Source organism: Artemia franciscana, unplaced genomic scaffold, assembly GCF_032884065.1.
Source record: "Artemia franciscana unplaced genomic scaffold, ASM3288406v1 PGA_scaffold_33, whole genome shotgun sequence".
Classification (NCBI taxonomy): domain Eukaryota; kingdom Metazoa; phylum Arthropoda; class Branchiopoda; order Anostraca; family Artemiidae; genus Artemia; species Artemia franciscana.
In genome coordinates this window covers 654,257-675,098 of record NW_027062668.1, presented here as the reverse complement: position 1 = coordinate 675,098, position 20,842 = coordinate 654,257, and the positions used below count along the sequence as shown (strand labels likewise).

Below are 20,842 nucleotides of genomic sequence, written 5' to 3'. Positions count from 1 at the left end.
TAAAACTTAAAAAGAACAAAAATTATTGCTTCTACAGTTCATCTATTATACATATATCGATAAAAATAATATAAGTAAACTAACTGATAATATTTCCCTATTTTCACATGGTTGAAGAAAACTAGGGCTTTACTGAAAACGCCCAAAGGTCAATATGGAAAACAAGAATATTAATTTAGAGGTCAAAAGTGAGAACGTAGCTTGACATCAACAAAGTAATCTACAATGTTTTTCAAACGGTTCGTGGTAACGAAATGTAGTAAGGAGCGACCCGGCTCAATGGTAAACGAAACTCTAAAAAACAGAATTTTGATGCTAAAAGATACATCAAAAAAATAGAATTTTCACGCTGATTCTAAATATATAAGTTTCAATTAATTTAGTCTTTGTCATCAAAATTTACGAGCCTGAGAAAATTTGCCTTATTTTGGAAAATAGGGGAAAAAATCCCCTAAAAGTCATAGAATCTTGAAGAAAATCACACTATCGCATTCGGCGTATTAGAGAACCCTATAGCGAAAATTTCAAGCTCCTATCTAAAAAAATGTGGAATTTCGTATTTTTTGCCAGAAGACATATCACGGGTACGTGTTTATTTGTTCGTTTTATTTCTTTTCCCCAGGGGTCATCGTATCGACCAAGTGGTCCTAGAGTGTCGCAAAAGAGCTCATTCTTACGGAAATGAAAAGTTCTAGTGCCCTTTTTAAGTGATCAGAAAAATTGGAGTGCACCTAGGCCCCCTCCCACGCTCAATTTTTTCCAAAAGTCAACGGATTAAAATTTTGAGATAGCCATTTTGTTTCGCATAGACGAAAACCATAATAACTTTGTCTTTTTGAATGACTTACTCCCCCACAATCCCTGGGGGACGGGCTGCAAGTTACAAACTTTGACCAGTGTTTACATATAGTAATGGTTATTGGGAAGTGTACAAACGTTTTCAGGGGGATTTTTTTGGTTTGGGGGGTGGGGTTGATGGGAGGGGCTATGTGGGAGGATCTTTCCTAGGAGGAATATGTTATGGGGGAAGAAAAATTCAATGAAAAGGGCGCAGGATTTCCTAGCATTATTATAAAAAACAATGAAAAAATAAACATGAAAACGTTTTTTCAAATGAAAGGAAGGAGTAGCATTGAAACTTAAAACAAACAGAGATTATTACGCATAAAAGGGGTTCTAAAAATACTTTAGCATAAAGAGCGAGGTATTTAGGAGGAAATAAATACCTCGCTCTTTATGCTAAAGTATTTTTAGTAATTTCAACTATTTATTCTACGGCCTTTCTGATTCAGGAGTCATTCTTAAAGAATTGAGACAAAACTTACGATTTAGTGTAAAGAGCGAGGTATTAACGAGGGTACAAACCCCCTCGTATACATAATAAAAATTTAAGATTATGAAAGTTTGTTACGTAAGTGAATTCTTAGGTTACGTATATTTTTTACTAATAAAAACATTCGTTAAAAATTAAAAGTTCTAGTTGCCTTTTTAAGTAACCGAAAAATTGGAGGGCAACTAGGCCTCCTTCTCCACCCCTTATTTCTCAAAATCGTCTGATCAAAACTAAGAGAAAGCCATTTAGCCAAAAAAAGAATTAGTATACAAATTTCATTTTAATAATTTATGTGCGGAAAGCCAAAACCAAACATACATTAATTCAAAAACGTTTAGAAATTAAATAAAAAAAACTATTTTTTTTAGCTGAAAGTAAGGAGCGACATTAAAACTTAAAACGAACAGAAATTACTCTGTATATGAAATGGGTTGTCCCCTCCGCAATCCTTCGCTCTTTACGCTAAAGTTTGACTCTTTGCCACAATTCTACTTTTTAAAACAATTAAAAGCTTTAGCGTAAAGAGCGAGGGATTGCGGAGGGGACAACCCATTTCATATAGAGAGTAATTTCTGTTCGTTTTAAGTTTTAATGTCGCTCCTTACTTTCAGCTAAAAAATTGTTTTTTTTTTATTTAATACTATTTAAGATTCAAGGTCTGATTTATTCTCTTGGCTGTCAAAAGAGCTTTTTATTCTTATTAAACGGCCTTTGTGATTTAGGGGTCATTCTTAAGGATTTGGAACAAAATTCGAGGTATAGGGAGGTATTGAAGAGAAGGAAAAACCCCAAATATTCGTAATAATTTCTTTTCGTTTTAGGTTTTAATGTTACTTCTTACTTTCAGTTGAAAAAATTTGTTGTTTTTTTTATTCAATTTTCTGAAAGAGCTAAAATAGGTCCTTCTTCAATCTCTAGAAGTTTATCTGAGAGTAATACTTATTACTATGCTTTTGAACAATTCAATTTTATTTCAAATCACAGTTCTGCTGTTTTTTAGTTAAATGTTTACATAGTGACGGCTTTATTTTTAGAATACGGCTTGGCTGGATGCAACAAACTGTTTCCAATTACACAAAACACAATTGGAGCTTAATGGATTTACATCTTTAGCCTGTTTGAATACACTTTTGAACGAATTGGGAACTTGTTATAATTGGTAACAACAGAATCCCCCCCACCCAATTGAACCACCACATTCGATCTTGAAAATGTTCCTTATTGGATTCTCTCGGAGACGTATCGAATTTAATTACATTGTCTCTTCTTCCAAAATGTCTGTATATAGCCCAAGGTTGTATATAAAAGATAATTGATCTCGCAAAGTTATTAAAATTATTGCTCACCAAGAATTGGTGCACAATGGCGAAGAATGTCATTTGAATAAGTCCCAATAATATGAGCAAGTTTTGAATATTTCCTTGAAATAGGGGAAAAGAGGGCTCTTAAATCCAGAAAAACTTCAAGGGATTCAGAATAACCACTAACTGGACTGTAATTTACTAAACTAAATTTTGGAACATTTTTGAGGGATCGAGAGGAGTTACGCCCCGTTCTAAGTTTTTCCGCCTTAGTGTTTGCTTAGCAAAGGAACTTACCGTTGTAGGTGTCAATCAGTTCAATTTTCTGTATCCCAACTGAAGTCAAACAAATAATTTTTCAGCACTGGTCACATCTTAGGCCGTTCATCAAAGAAATCAATACAGTCATTTTGGACCATTTTTAAAGAGGATAGGACTTAATCTTTTAATACTTCTACTGTGCATAAGAACCCCCTTAAACCACGAACTTGTCGTAAGTTCAGACAATATAAATACAAAATTGTAGCCATTGAGGTTCCTGAACCAATGCCACTCGAATAAAACTTGGGATATACTTTGAATTCCGATTCAGGACACCATCGGCATGCATTTTGAGACAACAAACAGGTCTTTCATTTTTTTTTCCAAAATTCCGGTCACCTTGGCCAAGGACTATTAGTTAAGATAAATTGATCACATTTTCGCCCCTCCCCCCATCTCAAAGAAAACTTGTGGTCCACTAAACACTATTAACCAAAATCAAGAGCCCTGTAAATATTAAACTAATTCAGAAAGTGGAAAAAACAAAACATAGCAGTAATTTCTAAGCAATTGGAAATCAAAGCTTTTGGTCTTTTTGAACATAAATTACGGACAGGCCAATACTTTTCACTTTTTTTTCTTTTTGTGCGGTCCAGAGACACAAAGTGGCCAAATAATACCATAGCCAAACTTGAGCACCACTGTGCGACAGTGGCTGAAATTTAACTTACATTTAGTTTGTTTAATTTTTTAACCAGATAAATACTGAAACCAAAAAATCAGATATTTTTTCTATCGAAACCGGAGTAAGTCTGTGAGGATCGTTTATAAACACGAAAAGAAAGAAAAAAAAATACACAAGTAACAAATCTGTTTCTGTCAATCGTTCCAGGGTTATCTTTCTTTAGCCTTGTCATTTCTTTAACCTTTTTGTGGAACTAATGAAACAAATGTGAAAAATTATGTCTTGTTTTCTCGGGTAATTTTTTTTTCTTCAAAATCCTGTTTATTATGAATTTCTGTTTATGACAATGTAGACTTCTATTCCTTTTTAGATCATACCAATTAGAAGATTTTTTTCAGAAAATAGGCATTTGTTTTATTGGCCATTGGATGAAAAGAAAAGCTTCCTTGGCAAAAAAGAAATTACCATAAAAGAAAAATCTTTCAGTAAAATCACGATTCCTATATGGAATCGTGATTCCCTATAGGAATTCCCTATTCACGATTCACCTATTCGTGATTCCCTAAATCACGATTCCCTATCTTGCCTATAAGCCAAGTTGTTAGATGTTAATTCCGAATTAAATGAAATTACTCTTTTGCATAAACCACATTTAACTTAAGCAGTTTTTCACCTTTATGAACTCTTCGGAGCTGATACAACATCCTTGATTTACACAAGTATTTACAATATACATCAGCTTGGTATCAAAGTAAGAATCAAGCAAATTCCTATCACTATTATTCACAGGATGATAATAAAATTACTAACAAATCTAAACACACACAAAAGTATTGAAAAAAAATCTAATTATTTGCTACAACAAAGATTATAAAACAAATGAGGATCCAGCTTGTAATATTATAATCTCCCCAAAATCTTTTGATGACTCTTTGATGCCAATAAAAACTGTTCATATAAAACGAACATTTCTTATAAAAATTAAATAAAAAAAACAAGTTTTTTTAGCTGAAAGTAAGGAGCGACATTAAAACTTAAAACGAACAGAAATTACTTCGTATATGAAAGGGGATGCTCCCTCATCAACGCCCCGCTCTTTACGCTAAAGTTTGACTCTTTCTCTCAATTCTGCTTTTTAAAACAGTAAAAAACTTTAGCGTAAAGAGCGGGGCGTTGACGAGGAAGCAGCCCCTTTCATATACGAAGTAATTTCTGTTCGTTTTAAGTTTTAATGTCGCTTCTTACTTTCAGCTAAAAAAAAACTTGTTTTTTTTATTTAATTTCTGAAAGTTTTTGAATCAATGCATGTCTTGATTTTGGCTCTCCGCAAAGGAACAATTAACACAAAATTTGCAAGTTTTTCTTTTTTTTTGGCTAAATGGCTTTCTCATAGTTTTGATCGAATGATTTTGAGAAAAAAAGAAACGGTGGAGGAAGCCTAGTTGCCCTGCGATTTTTTGGTTACTTAAAAAGGCAACTAGAACTTTTAATTTTTTACGAATGTTTTTATTAGTAAAAGATAAGCGTAACTTATAAATTAGCTTACGTAACGAACTTTTGCAATCTCATGTTTTTATTACATATATGAGGGGTTCACCCCCTCGTCAGTACCTCGCTCTTTACACTAAAGATTAAATTTTGTCCCAATTCATTAAGAATGCCCCTGAATCACAAAAGCCGTAGAATAAATAGTTGAAATCACTAAAAATACTTTAGCGTAAAGAGCAAGGTAACAGGAGGAGGTGAGCCCCTCATATGCGTAATAATTTCTGTTCGTTTCAAGTTTTAATGCTGCTCCTTACTTCCAGTTGAAAAAAATTTCATATTTATTTTTTCATTGTTTTTTTTTAATAATGCTAGAAAATCCTGCGCTTCCTTCATAGAAATTTTCTTCCCCCCATGACAAATTCCTCAATGGAAAGTTCCCCCCAACATATCACCCTCTTGTCAACCCCTCCCCCAACCAAAAAATCCCCCTGAAAACGTCTGTACACTTCCCAATAAGCATTACTATATGTAAGCAATGGTCAAAGTTTGTAACTTGTAGCCCCTCCCATGGGGACTGTGGGGGAGTAAGTTGTCTCCAAAGACATAGTTATAAGGTTTTTCGACTACGCTGAATACAATGGCTATCTCAGAATATTGATCCGTTGACTTTGGGAAAACAATTAGCGTGGGAGGGGGCCTAGGTGCCCTCCAATTTTTTTGGTCGCTTAAAAAGGGCACTAGAACTTTTCATTTCCGTTAGAATGAGCCCTCTTGCAAGATTCTAGGACTACTGGGTCGATACGATCACCCCTGTAAAAACAAAAACAAAAAAAACAAACAAACAAACAACACACATCCGTGATCTGCCTTCTGGCAAAAAATACAAAATTCTTCATTTTTGTAGATAGGAGCTTGAAACTTCTACAATAGGGTTCTCTGATACGCTGAACTGATGGTGTGATTTTCGTTAAGATTCTATGACTTATAGGTGGTATTTATCCCTATTTTCTAAAATAAGGCATATTTTCTCAGGCTCGTAACTTTTGATGGTTAAGACTATACTTGATGAAACTTATATATTTAAAATCAGCATTAAAATTCGATTCTTTTGATGTAGCTATTGGTATCAAAATTCCATTTTTTAGAGTTTTGGTTACTATTGAGCCGGGTCGCTCCTTACTACAGTTTGTTACCACAAACTTGTTGATCTCATTAAAAAGGTTTTTCACCTGTAAGCAGTCTTTGATGTATATTCAGACTGCAGACTTGTGAAAAACTCTTCTCACCTACCGAGCATTGACTCACTCATATGATGTGCATATGATACTCACATGCATGCACTTTCTGGTGCGTACCCAAATGTGCTTTCGGTACGCACCATACATCACATTTAAAAGGCTTTTCACGTTTATGGACTCTTTGGTGCTGCTTAAAATTTCCTTCGTCAGAAAAGGTCTTCTCACATACATCACACTTAAACAGTTTCTCATCCGTATGCACTCTTTGGTGCAACTTTAATTTTGTTGGTTCAGAAAAGATCTTGTCACATACATGACATTTAAACAATTTCTCACTAGAATGCAGTCTTTGATGCCTGTTCAAACTTGCTGCTTGAGAAAACGTTTTGTCAAATACATGACAATTAAACGGTTTCTCACCCGTATGCACCCTTTGATGCGTATTCAAATGTCCTCTTTGAGAAAAGATCTTTTCACAAACGTCACATTTATATGTCTTTTTTTCAGTATGTGATCTTTGGTGTCTTTCTAATTTTCTATGCTTTTTACTTTGCAGGCGACTTTTTAGACGTGTTTTCTCACTTTCCAAGCCTTTTGCTTCGGATTCCAATACAAATAGATTTGAGAAACCACTCACAGGTGGATTCTTTGAGACAACTAGTGACGTTTTCCCTGTACGTATAATCCAGACACGTGTGATGAAAATCGACCTAAAAAATTAAAGTCTACTGAGTTAAAAATAAAAGCAGTATATCTTTCGATATATTTTAACAATTAATTATACTTTCGATCCCTATTCTCTAGCTCTTCATAATGCTTATATTTGCTTTTAAAATTAGTGATTCTGGTGTAAGTAAAGAGCAAAATGAAACTATAAACAATCAAAAAATAAACCCTGGGGTAATTAGATAAATATTACACAAAAAGATTTCCATAAATTAAGGGAAATATGTTTGTTGCATAAACTGAAAAGCCATATCTTATTTTGTTTCAACTTCGCTCGTCACTTCCATATAAAAGCCTAAATTAATGTATTCTAGGACGACATTGGCTATAGATGACCCACGACACCCAATAAAAAATAACTAAATAAACTATAGAAAATCTAAAATTTTATTCCAGGAAAATGATCCAAGAACCCTTTTTAATATATTTAGACTAGGGCTACATAACCCCAGCAAGAACTGAACTGGTTCAAACCCTTCCAAGCTGCAGAAAGATTTCGAATAGTCTTACTACTCATATTTTTCATAAGCTGTTTGACAAAAGTAAAGCCAAGACAACTAATTATAGTTTAAAATTAAAATCACTCATATTTTAATAATCATTATACTGCATATTAACACATTAATATGTAGATCATTTCAGTTTCAAATAAGTTAAAATTTGTCAGTTAGTTAGTATGCAATATGAACTAAATACGTATGATGATGAAATCTTCACCTGGAATATACAAAATGTATATGTCCTGAGCTATCAAACAGTTCGTGGTAACGAACTGTAGTAAGGAGTGACCCGGCTCAATAGTAAACGAAACCCTAAAAAACGGAATTTTGATGCTAAAGGATACATCGAAAGAATAGAATTTTCATGCTGATTCTAAACATATAAGTTTCATCAAATTTAATCTTTGTCATCAAAAGTTACGAGCCTGAGAAAATTTGCCTTATTTTGGAAAATAGGGGGAAACACCCCCTAAAAGTCAAAGAATCTTAACGAAAATCACACTATTGCATTCAGCGCATCATAGAACCCTAAAGCAAAAATTTCAAGCTCCTATCTACAAAATGTGAAATTTGGTATTTTTTGCCAGAAGACAGATCACGGGTGCATGTTTATTTGTTTGTTGTTTTTTTTTTGTTTTTTTTTCCCCAGGGGTCATCGTGAGTGGTCCTAGAATCTCGTAAGAGGGCTTATTCTAACGGAAATGAAAAGTTCTAGTGCCCTTTTAAGTGACCAAAAAAATTGGAGGGCACCTAGGCCCCCTCTCACGCTCATTTTTTTCCAAAGTCAACGGATCAAAATTTTGAGATAGCCATTTTGTTTCGCATAATCGAAAACCATAACAACTATGTCTTTGGAATGACTCACTCCCCACAGTCCCTGGGGGAGGGGCTCCAAGTTACAAACTTTGTCCAGTGTTTACATACAGTAATGGTTATTGAGAGTGTACAGACGTTTTCAGGGGGATTTTTTGGTTTGGGGGTGGGGTTGAGGAGAGGGGGCTATGTGGGAGGATCTTACCTTGGAGGAATATGGCATGGGGGAAGAGAAATTCAATGAAAAGGGCGCCGGATTTTCTAGCATTAATATAAAAAAAAACAATGAAAAATAAACATGAAAAAGTTTTTTCAACTGAAAGTAAGGAGTAGCATTAAAACTTAAAACGAACAGAGATTATGACGCATATGAGGGGTTCTCAAAATACATTAGCATAAAGAGCGAGGTATTTAGGAGGAGATAAATACCTTGCTCTTTATGCTAAAGTATTTTTAGTAATTTCAACTATTTATTCTACGGCCTTTCTGATTCAGGGTTCATTCTTAAAGAATTGGGACAAAACTTACGATTTAGTGTAAAGAGCGAGGTATGAACGAGGGGACAAACCCCTTCATATAGATAATAAAAAATATAAGAATATAAAAGTTTGTTACGTAAGTTAATTCTTAAGTTACGTATATTTTTTACGAATAAAAACGTTCGTTAAAAATTAGAAGTTCTAGTTGCCTTTTTAAATAACCAAAAAATTGAAGGGCAACTAGGCCTCCTTCCCCACCCCTTATTTCTCAAAATCATCTGATCAAAACTAAGAGAAAGCCATTTAGCCAAAAAAAGAATTAATGTGAAATTTCATTTTAATAATTTATGTGCGGAGAATCAAAATCAAAAATGCATTAATTCAAAAGCGTTCAGAAATTAAATAAAAAAAACTAGTTTTTTAAACTGAAAGTAAGGAGCGACATTAAAACTTAAAACGAACAGAAATTACTCCGTATATGAAATGGGTTGTCCCCTCCGCAATCCCTCGCTCTTTACGCTAAAGCTTTTAATTGTTATAAAGAGCAGAATTGTGGCAAAGAGTCAAACTTTAGCGTAAAGAGCGAGGGATTGCGGAGGGGACAACCAATTTCATATACGGAGTAATTTCTGTTCGTTTAAGTTTTAATGTCGCTCCTTACTTTCAGTTTAAAAAACTAGTTTTTTTTATTTAATTTCACACAAAAACTCGTTCGTACCTTGTATTAACAAGAGTTAAGAGTTCATATGGCACTATTGACGAGGCAAGAAGAGCCAAGAGATAATATGGTATGAGCTCTAACAAAATTCTATGAATCAATAGATTGATTTAAAAAAGAAAATAAGAGGCTTAATGCCGGTCAGGATATAAAATAAGAGCTCGTAGTCACGATGTCCTTCTTAATATCAAAATTCATTAAGATCCGATCACCCAATCGTAAGTTATAAATACCTAATTTTTCTAATTTGTCCTCTCCCTTTAGCCCCCAAGATGGTCAAATCTGGGAAAACGACTTTATCAAGCCAAATTGTGCAGCTCCCTGACACACATACCAATTTTCATCGTCCTAGCACGTCCAAAAGCACCAAACTCACCAAATCACTGAACCCCTCCGCCCAACTCCCCAAAAAGAGCAGATCCATTACGGTTCTGTAAATCACGTATCAAGGATATTTGCTTATTCTAACCACCAAGCTTTATCCCGATTCCTCCACTCCCAGTGTTTTCCAAGATTTTTCCCTCCAACTCCCCTCAATGTCAAAAAATCTGGTCGGGATTTGAAATAAGAGCTCTGAGACATGAATTCCTTCTAAATATCAATTTTCATTAAGATCCGATCACCAATTCGTAAGATAAAAATACCCCAATTTTCACGTTTTCCAAGAGTTCCGGTGTCCCCCTCCAACTCCCCCCAATGTCATAGGATCTGGTCGGAATTTAAAATTAGAGCTTTAAAGCAAAAGATCCTTCTAAATATCAAATTTCATTAAGATCTGGTCACCCTTTCGTAAGTTACAAATACCTCAATTTTCAAAATTACCCCCCCCCCCCAACTCCACCAAAGAGAGCAGATCCGGTCCGGTTTCAGTCACGTATCTTAGACAGGTTTCTATTCTTCCCATCCAGTTTCATCCTGATCTTGCCGCTTTAAGTATTTTGTAAGACTTCCGGTCCCCTCAACCGCCCCCCTCAATTATGCTTGATCCGGTTGAGATTTAAAATAAGAGATTTGAGTTACGAGGTCCTTCTAAATATGAAGTTTCATGAAGATCCGATCACTCCTTCGTAAGTTAAAAATACGTCATTTTTAGTTGGTGGGGGCGCTTCGCGCCCCTACCTAAGTTGTATAACTTGCGAATATACAACATTCTTTGCTGTCCCATTGTCTGTGCATATAAATATATTGTCAGGTTTACCGACTCTTGAACATGCAACATATAATGGTCCATGGGAAAACAATCCGTATTCAGATCTATACCTCATGATTCTAATGATTGCCCTTGAGCTTTGTTGATGGTGATTGCTAATCGACCATTCCCTGAGTCGCCATCGTCATTTATATATCCCCCTGTGCACCCCGGCGTCCCCTTTGTAGTTATGTCCCTGTGTCCCGGTCGTCATTTATATTCCCTGTGTCCCGGTCGTCATTTGTGTCCCGGTGTCCCAGTCTGTGATTTCTCTTTGAGCGTCCCGGGCGTCATTTATATTCCTTGTGTCCTGGTGTCCCGGTCGTCATTTATATCCCCATGTGCCCCCGGCGTCCCCGTTGTAGTTGTGTCATTTATATTCCCTGTGTCCCGGTCGTCATCCCGGTATACATTCTTTTTTGAATTGGTATATGATGAAATAAATTTTTAATTTTTTCCCTTTTTTTCCTTTTAGTTTTTTTTTATTGGTTTTGACCTTTTTTTAGGTTTTTTAGTTTTTTTCTTTTTTCTTTTTAGTTTTTTTTTGAAGTTTTTATCTTTTTAGTTTTTTTATTTTTATTTATATTTTTTTAGTTATCTTTTTCTCCTTTATTTTTCAGTTTTTTTCCTTTTTTTAGTTTTTTTTCTTTTTTAGTTCTTTTAGTTTTTACCTTTTTTAGTTTTTTTTAGTTTTTTAGATGAAAATTTTTTTTTAGTTTTTTACCTTTTTTTCTTTTTAGTTTTTTATTGGTTTTTACCTTTTTTTTAGCTTTTTAGTTTTTTTTCGTTTTTTCTTTTTACTTTTTTTTTAGTTTTTTTTATTTTTATTCTTAATTTTATTAGTTTTCTTTTTCTCTTCTATTTTTCAGTTTTTTCCTTTTTTTAGTTTTTTTTTAGTTTTTAGTTTTTTAAGTTTTTTTCCTTTTTTTAGTTTCTTTAGTTTTTTTAGTTTTTCGGCTTTTTTATTTTTTTTATTAGTTTTTAGTTTTTTTTTTGTAGTTTTTGCCTTTTTTTAGTTTTTTCAGTTTTTTTTTTAGTTTTTAGTTTTTTACCTTTTTTAGCCTAACCAGGATTTGAACCTGGGACCTTCATTCTCCGTTCTGACACCCTCTCTCACCGATTGACTACTCAAGCATGTTCATTTTGGTGTTTTAAATGGTATATTATTAACCAAATTAATGTGTTTTACAATATACTAAGCATCGTCATAACAAAAATGACGACAACTAATTTCATGACGTCAGCCGACACAGAAACATGACGTCACCTGATCCACAGATCCACAGACAGACAACTTATTTTTATATATATAGATATATATATATATATATATATATATATATATATATATATATATATATATATATATATATATATATATATATATATATATATGAATGAATGAATGAATGAACTTTATTACCCGTCAAAGTATAAAAAAAAAGTACGGAGTATTATAAATAAACAAAAACAAAAACGATAAACAGCGAGAAAAAAATTAAACTAACCAAAGACAACATGGACTAATTAACCAGTATCAATATGGAAAAAAGGCTGCCGATGGTCGTAAACGTGAATTAAGTTGATAGTCTTTTTACATAAGTCATCACTGGAAGACCGAATCCGAGAAGGCACATCTATTAAACCAAATCGAGCAATTATTTTTCTGTTTCGGTGCCATCTAGGAAGCTGGAGTAGAAATTTGTAACATTTGAAATAAACCGCACGTAAAGTATGGCGATATTTCTTACGAAACAGATGAGCCATGCCCGATAAAAACAAAAGCACAGGGGCGCAATAAGCATTATAAATTATGCACAAACCGTTGCGGTTGTAACGGCTTTTGTTAGGGGATATTTTTCTGTAAGCGACGCGTAGGTTTTTCACGGCTTGATCCACTAGGGATGAACAGGTAGAGGAAAGTGTTGGGCCGAAACACAGACCAACTAACTAAAGAAGAACATGGCAAAACTGTAGTCCCAGCAACGAATGGAGCGACCGCATAAGGGTTACTAAACAAATAAAATCGCATTTAGATGCATTAACTGACAGTCCAATCTTAGATAATTCATTAGTTAAAATAGTAAATTGGAAAGCAATCCACGGTGAGTCCGGGCAACAAGAAGAACGTCGTCTGCATATGCAACAGAAGAAAAACCAATATTACCGTAAAAAACCAAACTTTTAAATGGACGCAGGCACGATGCAAGCACACATTTAAATATACTAGGAGACAACATGGCACCTTGCCGAACTCCCTTATTAATTTTTACAGGGTCAGATATTTGGCCATTCTAGGTAACTTGAATTTTAGACTTTGAATACCAAGAAGACAATAAACATAGTACAGAAGGATTAACAACTGAAGACGCAAGGGAAAATAGAGCCTGAGAGTGCACAATATTGTCGAAAGCCCCAGAAATGTCAACAGTAAGACAGTATAAAGACATTTTAGTTTTTACGGCATCTTTCATGAGTCGGCTTAAAACATGATGTGCATGGGAGCAACCGAAACTTTTCCGAAAACCAAACTGAAAAGGCGTAAAATCACAATTCGACTCAATTTCTGGTAGTAATACATGTTCAAGCAACTTACTTAAAAAACACGATACTGTAATGGGACGATAATTTACAAATGGCGTGGGGTCCTTGCCTCGCTTTTGTATAGACGTTAAACGACCACAAAGGAAACGATCAGGAACAAGCGACTATGCTAAGCAAGACTGAAAAAATATTTGTAGATGGTTAAATAGAGAAGGAAAATCCTAAGCAAAAAATCGGTAAGAAAGACCGTCACCATCAAGGCTATTTGAACGTTTAATTTTTCTTAAAGTTCGGCGAATTTCAGATATTGCTACTGGCTGGACGTGAGCCTGCAAGAGACGGTATGGTAATAGCGGTTTAAGCAACTTATAAGAAAAAGACTGAAGAAAATTATTAAATACACTGAACGCACGCTTATTATGATTAACAAAATTAGCTAGCTGGAAACAAGATAGCGCAGATGGGGAACGTTTCTCATTATTAATAACCTCGTTCCAGGTGGCCTTATCGGTGGGGCCTGTCCATGCAATCAAGCGTGCTCTCTTCAAACTGGCCTTATATTCAAGTTTACACTTTTGTTTCACAGAAAAAACAGCTCCAGAAGATGGTCGGTCACATGATATCCCCATACGTAGCCAAAATTTGGCTTTTTGCTTAGCGCGTTTTACTTCAGGATGAACGTTCCAATTAGGCTTCCTAGTACCAATCCGAACTTTATCAACAGAAACTGCAGCTTTGGAAGCTGATTTAAGGCAATGGACAATTTGATAATATTACCAATTTAGGTCAACTCCACTTGAAGGCGAGGAAACCGAAGTTTGCAGCAGGTGGTATGACACTTTTATGGTCGACAGTAAAGCAGTTGACGTAGCAAGGTATAGGGGGACATTAGAACGATCCCAGTTCAACTTCTTATACCACTTCGGCTAAGCTGAAAGTGTTTTGCCAGAGAGCTCACAGGACAAATTACAGCTAAGAACAAGGTGTTCGTCATCAATCTTCTCTTTGTCCACCCTGACAATCGATGATAATAAGCTGGAAGAGGAAGTGATCACGTGATCCAGGTTAGATTTTGAACAGCCTCTGTTATGGATATACGTGAATGGGAGTCTCTTATCTGCGACGTGATATCTGCTAGGAGGTGATATATAAAAGGAATTTTTAATAGATCTGAGGTACCTAGTACTTCAGCTGGAGGCACAGCTTCTTGTGAAGCAGCCTCTGCCTCCGAAGTTAAAATCTGAAATTTCATGGAGCTTGTTACTAAGTGAAAAATTCCACTCATCTTTTGCTGCATTTTCTTGTAAAACTCACGGTTGATTATCGAAATTAAATTTGTCTATCAAATGAAATGTGTTTTGTCAAAAGTCACATTCTGTTTCTATTTCATGCTAAACCCATTCCGTTTTGCTATATCTTACGCATGTTTCAAAGTTTTTCAGGTGGTTTCGCCCAAACAAATATCCATTCTGTTTTGTTTCATAAATGATTTGAAAAAATGAATTTTTGGCCAAAAATGATTTGATAAAAATTTTCTGAAAGAAAAATGTTTCGACAATTAAAAGCCTTCAGAAAAGACTGATGAAGCTCAAGTAGTTTTTGAAGCACATTGCTCCATTGGTTTGCGTACAACTAGATAGTGTTGAGTGGTGGTTTAGCTTTCTGGGGTGTTCTGTTCAAAGCTGCAAAGACTTTGTCCTTGCAACATGCAGACATAGACATGGACATAGACATTTTTTATTTTCATCTGAAACATATAAATTAAACAAAGAATTTACCATTAACGGCGACTCTTACGACAAAAGAGTCCTGACTGTGGTTGTGGCCGCAATTTTAACCACCATGAACCTGCTAAATTCTTTCTTCAAAAGATTTAGAAAAAAAATCTTTGGAGGGGGGGGGGGTAAAAAACAAAATAATTAATATGAAATACAAAATAAATACCCTTTTTGACAGTTTTGAAATTCTCCTATCAGACGCAGTGCTTTCTTTTGTATTATTTGAGTTCTTTGATAATTCATCACGAAATTACTTGACCAAACAGAACAACCATACGTGATGTAAGGGTGCAAAATAGCACTGTATAATAGTTTGGCAACTGCTACCAGGAACACTTTTTTCAGCCTCCTCATCACTCCCAATCCTCTAGCTGCTTTTGCCGACACTATTTCACAATGCTTCTTCCAAGACAAATTACAATCAATTTAAAATCCGAGATATTTACAAAAAACACCTATGTTATTCTAACGCCATTATAAAGCACATTTTCAAGAAGTTCAGTTACACCAATTCTACTAAAAACCATAAAATTCGTTTTTCTTGGATTTACTGCAAGGGAGCTTAGAGCTGTAAAAACATGAAGCCGACTAAGGACGTGGTTCTCTTTTTGCACAGCCTCTTTTGAAGTCCAGGCACACACTGTGATAGCTGTATCATCGGCGAAAGAGGTTAAAACTGAATCATTTAAGTAAAATCGAAGAGTATCCACATATACCAAGAAGAGTAACGGGCAAAGGACTGATCCTTGGGGAACACCACAATTTATAGGCATAGCTGCACTAGATATATCACTCATCATCACCTTCATTGATGTTCAACACAGATAAGACCGAAAACAACTTAATGCTGTATCTTTAATTCCAAGGTTCCGCAGTCTTTTCAGTAGAACTTCAAAATCCACAGTGTCAAACGCTTTCTTCAAATCATTAGAAATAGTTAGAGGAATCAAATTATTTTCAAATCACTATTTACACAATCTAAAAGATGATGAACGGCATGCATTGTAGAATGACCTTTTCTAAAACCAAACTACGAATCTGACATAAATGTTTGAGAAGAGCGGTAGAATAGATATTGGTCTCCAGTTGGAAATATCTCTTTTATCGCCTCCTTTATGGAGGGGTATAACTTTTGCCCGCTTTAGTTCGTCAGGAAACACACCTTTTTGAACTTTTTGAATATCTAGCTGTCCGCTTTGATCTTTTGCCTCTTGGTTTATTTGCGATCCTATTTTGGTAAAAAAAAACTTACAAAACTCTTCACTAACCTCTTGCCTCCCACTCACAGTTCTTTCACCTATGCTTAACTGGTCAGTTGATGCTGAATCCTTACCATTACCGAGGACTCTTTTAATAGTAAGCCATGTTCCTCTAATGTCTCCTTTCTGCGATTTTAATTTCTCTCTGAAATACTCCCTCATTGTAGCTCGTCGCGCGGAATTCACCCTATTCCTTACCTTTCTGTACTCTTCCCAACTGTCATCACTCTCACTATTGAGATAATCTGAGAATAATTGGTCTCTTTTCTTCATGATCTCCAGTATCTCTTCCGTTGTCCATGGCTTTCGTGGTTGGTTTTTCTTCTTAGTTGCAGTTTTTAATGAGCAGCACTGGTCATAAATAGGAGACAAAATACTCATAAATTTATCAAAACCAGGGGTCTTCTTTCTCTGCCATGACTTCTTGCCATGATACTATGCTGATTTCATCTTTAAACTTCCTGAGATTTTCAGTTTTCCTCATTCTGAATTGAAGCTTAGTAGTGGTTTTATGTTTACAGCCAAATCTTTTAATGGTGCAAAATACTGGTAGATGGTCAGACATAGGTTGTAAGACAACTTCAGTACTGCCCTCCACAATTGCATCCAAAGAAAGGAAGATATTGTCAATCAAGGTTGCCGAATGATCTGTTATTCTAGTTGGGATTGAAACTGTGGGATGAAGGATATGTGAAAGCATAAGGTTAAAAAAAATCAAGGTTTACTCCTTCTAAATTTAAAAGATCAAAGCTGAAATCGCCTAAAAAATACATTGCCGTTTAGTACTTGACATTCTTTGAAGAAATCCATCGAATTCTCCAAACAATTCATCCGGGTTTGCGCTGGGTGGCCGGTAAACCAAAATATGATGAACTCTATTTTTCTCTTGGTCTATTTCTATTGATAAACTTTCGAGCTTACCTTCATTCCAGAGAGTTAAATAATCTCGAATAACGTAATTCAAAGAATTTGCTAGCAGGAAAGTCAAACATCCTCCTCTCATTGAACTCCTTGATTTTGATAAAAGTTTATAACCTGGAAAAAATGTGACGAGAGGAAAGTGTCATGAGTTACGAACGACTCTCAGATCCCTAATACTTCTATCTTATTTTTATAAGGATCTAGCAGACCGGCAACCTCATGGTAGTTAGAATTCAGATGACAATTCCACTGAGCCACAGTCAAAGACTCAGAATGCCGAGACATTTCAATATCACTTAACCGAATATATTTGCTACTCCGCAGCGGCTTAAATGGATGACTCACAAAATCATTTGCTACCGATAACGACAAAACATCTTCAATACGAAAGGGCGAATTTTGCAAGAAGTCCAAACGGGACTGCTGCATATCATTATTTACTGAAACAGCCATTCATAATTTAATACAAGCCACATTTGACGGTAAGGAAATATACAGAAGAGGGATAACGAAAAAACAAAAGATATTGTAAACTCCAAAAAGAAAAAGGAAAAAAATGAACGAAAATGAAAACGATTATCACTATCACTGATATTACAGAAGATCATCGATACCCCAAATACACTGAATGGGACTAACACTAGACTGTCACACAAAAACTCTCCCCTGATCTGACCATACACAAAGATTTCCAAATTTATTTCTGGCAGCATTCAGTAACTCGCACTTTTTCTTTTTGATATTTTTAGATACAAAAATTCAACTATTTGCAAGATTCTTCTTCGCTTTGAAAACGGTGCTAGCAATGTTCTTAGAACGAAATTTCATGAGCATGGGAGCCACCTTGTCCAGTCTTTGTGAATTACTAGAACCCAGACGGAACCGATGAACACTCACAACATCGGAATTTGAGATACTAGACAGGCCCATTTGGTCATGTATGAAATGATTAATAGCTGGATTTAGACTGCGATGGGTTCTGTTTCACACCGTTAAATAAGAGAGAATTTAGCCTAGCTTCCTGCTCATAATCGTCAACTTTCGCCTTTAGTTGAGTTACCCTGTTCTCAAGGATCTCAATAGCATGCAAGTAACTTTTGAGCTGTTTTTCAATGATGTTAAACTTTGGGCTAAATTCTACAATGATCGCATCATGTATTTCTGAAACCATGGCCTGTGTCAGAAACTTGGCAGTACTAGTCACTGGAGTTGACCCGGTCGATTTCATTTCTTTGGCTATTTTCTTTTCAATTATCTCTGAAAAAGTTTTCTTTGTAGCGAGCAAATCCTGCCGGGTAGTATTAACAAGATTTCGCAATTCTGCTGCACAATCAGCAGCAGTATTTGAACCCTTCAGATACTGTTATAAACATTCGGATAATCACGTAATTCATCAAATGCAGCATCTACCCCTCTCCTTTTCTTTGCTGAAGCTTCCGTTACATTACCTTTATAACTGACAAGCTACTCAGAAGTAACTAATTTGCGATCATGTTTTTCTTTCCATAGCAGAAAACGTAATACATTTTAGGCCCTTTCGAAGTGGGGACAGACTCCAAAATCCGAATTGGCCATAATGGGTAGCCTGCGAACCTACCTGGAAAAAGATCCCATGGTTTGGTTTTGACCGGTACATATCGACTTATTCTAAAACTGGGATAAGGGAAGCAATCGTAAAGGAAGTTTTGGAGGCTGTCTACCTTATCCCGCAATTTGAGGGGCAAGCCCGGTGGGTACCACAACTCACACACCCCTCTTCTGCTTACTTTTCTCCTCGCACCCTTATCGCAGCGTAATTTCCAATAATTATCGGAAAATCTATAAATATCGGATAGCCTTAATTATATGTATTATATAGGTAACTGATTATGAGAATATCAATAAGAAAATCCATAGTTTCCAAGGAAATTTTCACTCAAGAAGAAAAATAATGGGCTTGTTCAAATTATGATCCCTTGGTCACTGAATTAAATATTAGCTGTTGGTCAGGTAGATACTATAATCCTTTAGTAATAGGCATAATCCAAAAAAGGTCCTCACAGCATGAACTCTGAATGAAGACAGCACGTCTATGTTTAAGAACAAAATATTCCCAAACAACTGGAAAGAGGTGGCTACAACAATGTTGGTTGAGAAGGCTAAAAGGATGAGAGCAAATGATCCTGAGAACGACAAGTCCAGCCACTTTTCAGGTGGTGGTTTCTAAGAATTTCCAGAAGATGAGAGCGATTAATCACAGTTTAACTCTGCAATTAACAAAGTGAAGATAGAGGTTTAACTCTGCAATTAACAAAGTGAAGATAGAGGTTTTGTAGTTTCTAGGAGATAAACGGAAGGATCTTTGCGTTCTTAAAGATTACCCTCACGTGCGGCAAGTTTTTCGAAAGTACAACTGTGTATTGCCATCTTCAAATCCTGTTGAAAGACTTTTTTCAATTGGAGGATCCACTTTGTCTCCAGGAAGGAATTTTTTAGGGGACCTCAGACTTGAGTGCTTAGATAAATCAGTGTCAGCTTAGACACTTCTTTCAATGTTTCTTGATTTAGAACAGCAAAGTTTGGACTAAATGGAAAAGGAAGAAAACATCCATTGAAGAATTCTTAGGACTACCTAGAATTCCGTCATTATTTACTTTGGTAGACTGTTGCATGACTTTTGTCAAGTGGATAGATGTGGCACTGTTACTGTGTAAAACTAATTAACGTTCAAAGAAGCGGAGCTCTACTGTTTTTCGTGGTGTTTAATTATTTCTTTAAACTGCATAATGCCTTTATTATATGTCTTCATTTTATTTCCATTTTTCGACTAGATATAACTTAGCTAGAAATGGTGCTAGTAGACCTGTACTTAAGTGGTACGTGAAGTACTACTTAAGTACAAGTTCTGTACTTAAAACTCAAGTACTATTTAAGTACAATTGTGGCCTGGTACTTAATATTTGATACTTCAGTACAAATTTGAAGTACTTGTCAGAACACTGGCTTTTGGCAACTCACCTACTCTGCTAAAAGGTTCAGGAAATCGCAACCATTCCGTAACATTTATTTCTGAAACATTGGGCAGTGGCCTTCTTGGGTTATCCCCTGGTGCAATCAGTGCTAAAGAAGGCGTAGCATCCGCAAACGAAGTCTAATGAAAAACCCTTTTGTATAATTCTTGTAGTAACGTCATCTTTGAAAATACCACTAACCCAAAATTGACCTCCTGAATTGTGGAGCGCCCAAGCTCAGAATATCTATTCTAAAATTGTTGTTTTCGGTGAAACCACTTTCAGGCGACAAATCGTCCATAAACGCCCACTGCTTAACTCTAGAAAAATCCCTGGTTGTAACATTTTCTTCGACCACTAATGTGTTGAAATGACATGTCTGATGTTTCGTTCCTGTAAATGTTAGGAAGTGCATCACACTAAACAATTTCTACATGTGAATGCTCATTTTTTTTCCCATTGAGGCTAATTTCATGAGATGAAGACAATGAGAAAATAGTTTTAGGTTCTTAAAAAGTGAAATTTGGTATCAGTTACAAGACAGAAATATTACTATCCTAATTGCTTTACTTGATAGGTATTTACTTATTCAGTGTTCTAAAGCTTTTCACTGCTAATT

General features: G+C 35.4%; 1 protein-coding gene across 1 annotated transcript; it reads right to left on the bottom strand.

Annotated features, from left to right (window-relative positions):
* Positions 1–6,373: 6,373 nt before the first annotated feature.
* On the bottom strand, positions 6,374–13,181 carry LOC136041696 (zinc finger protein 28-like). The gene is made up of 2 exons (XM_065726423.1): positions 13,057–13,181; positions 6,374–7,016 (listed from the first exon to the last, which is right to left on the bottom strand). Exons 1-2 carry the CDS (start codon positions 13,179–13,181, stop codon positions 6,374–6,376), a joined length of 768 nt encoding a protein of 255 aa, XP_065582495.1.
* Positions 13,182–20,842: the final 7,661 nt, after the last annotated feature.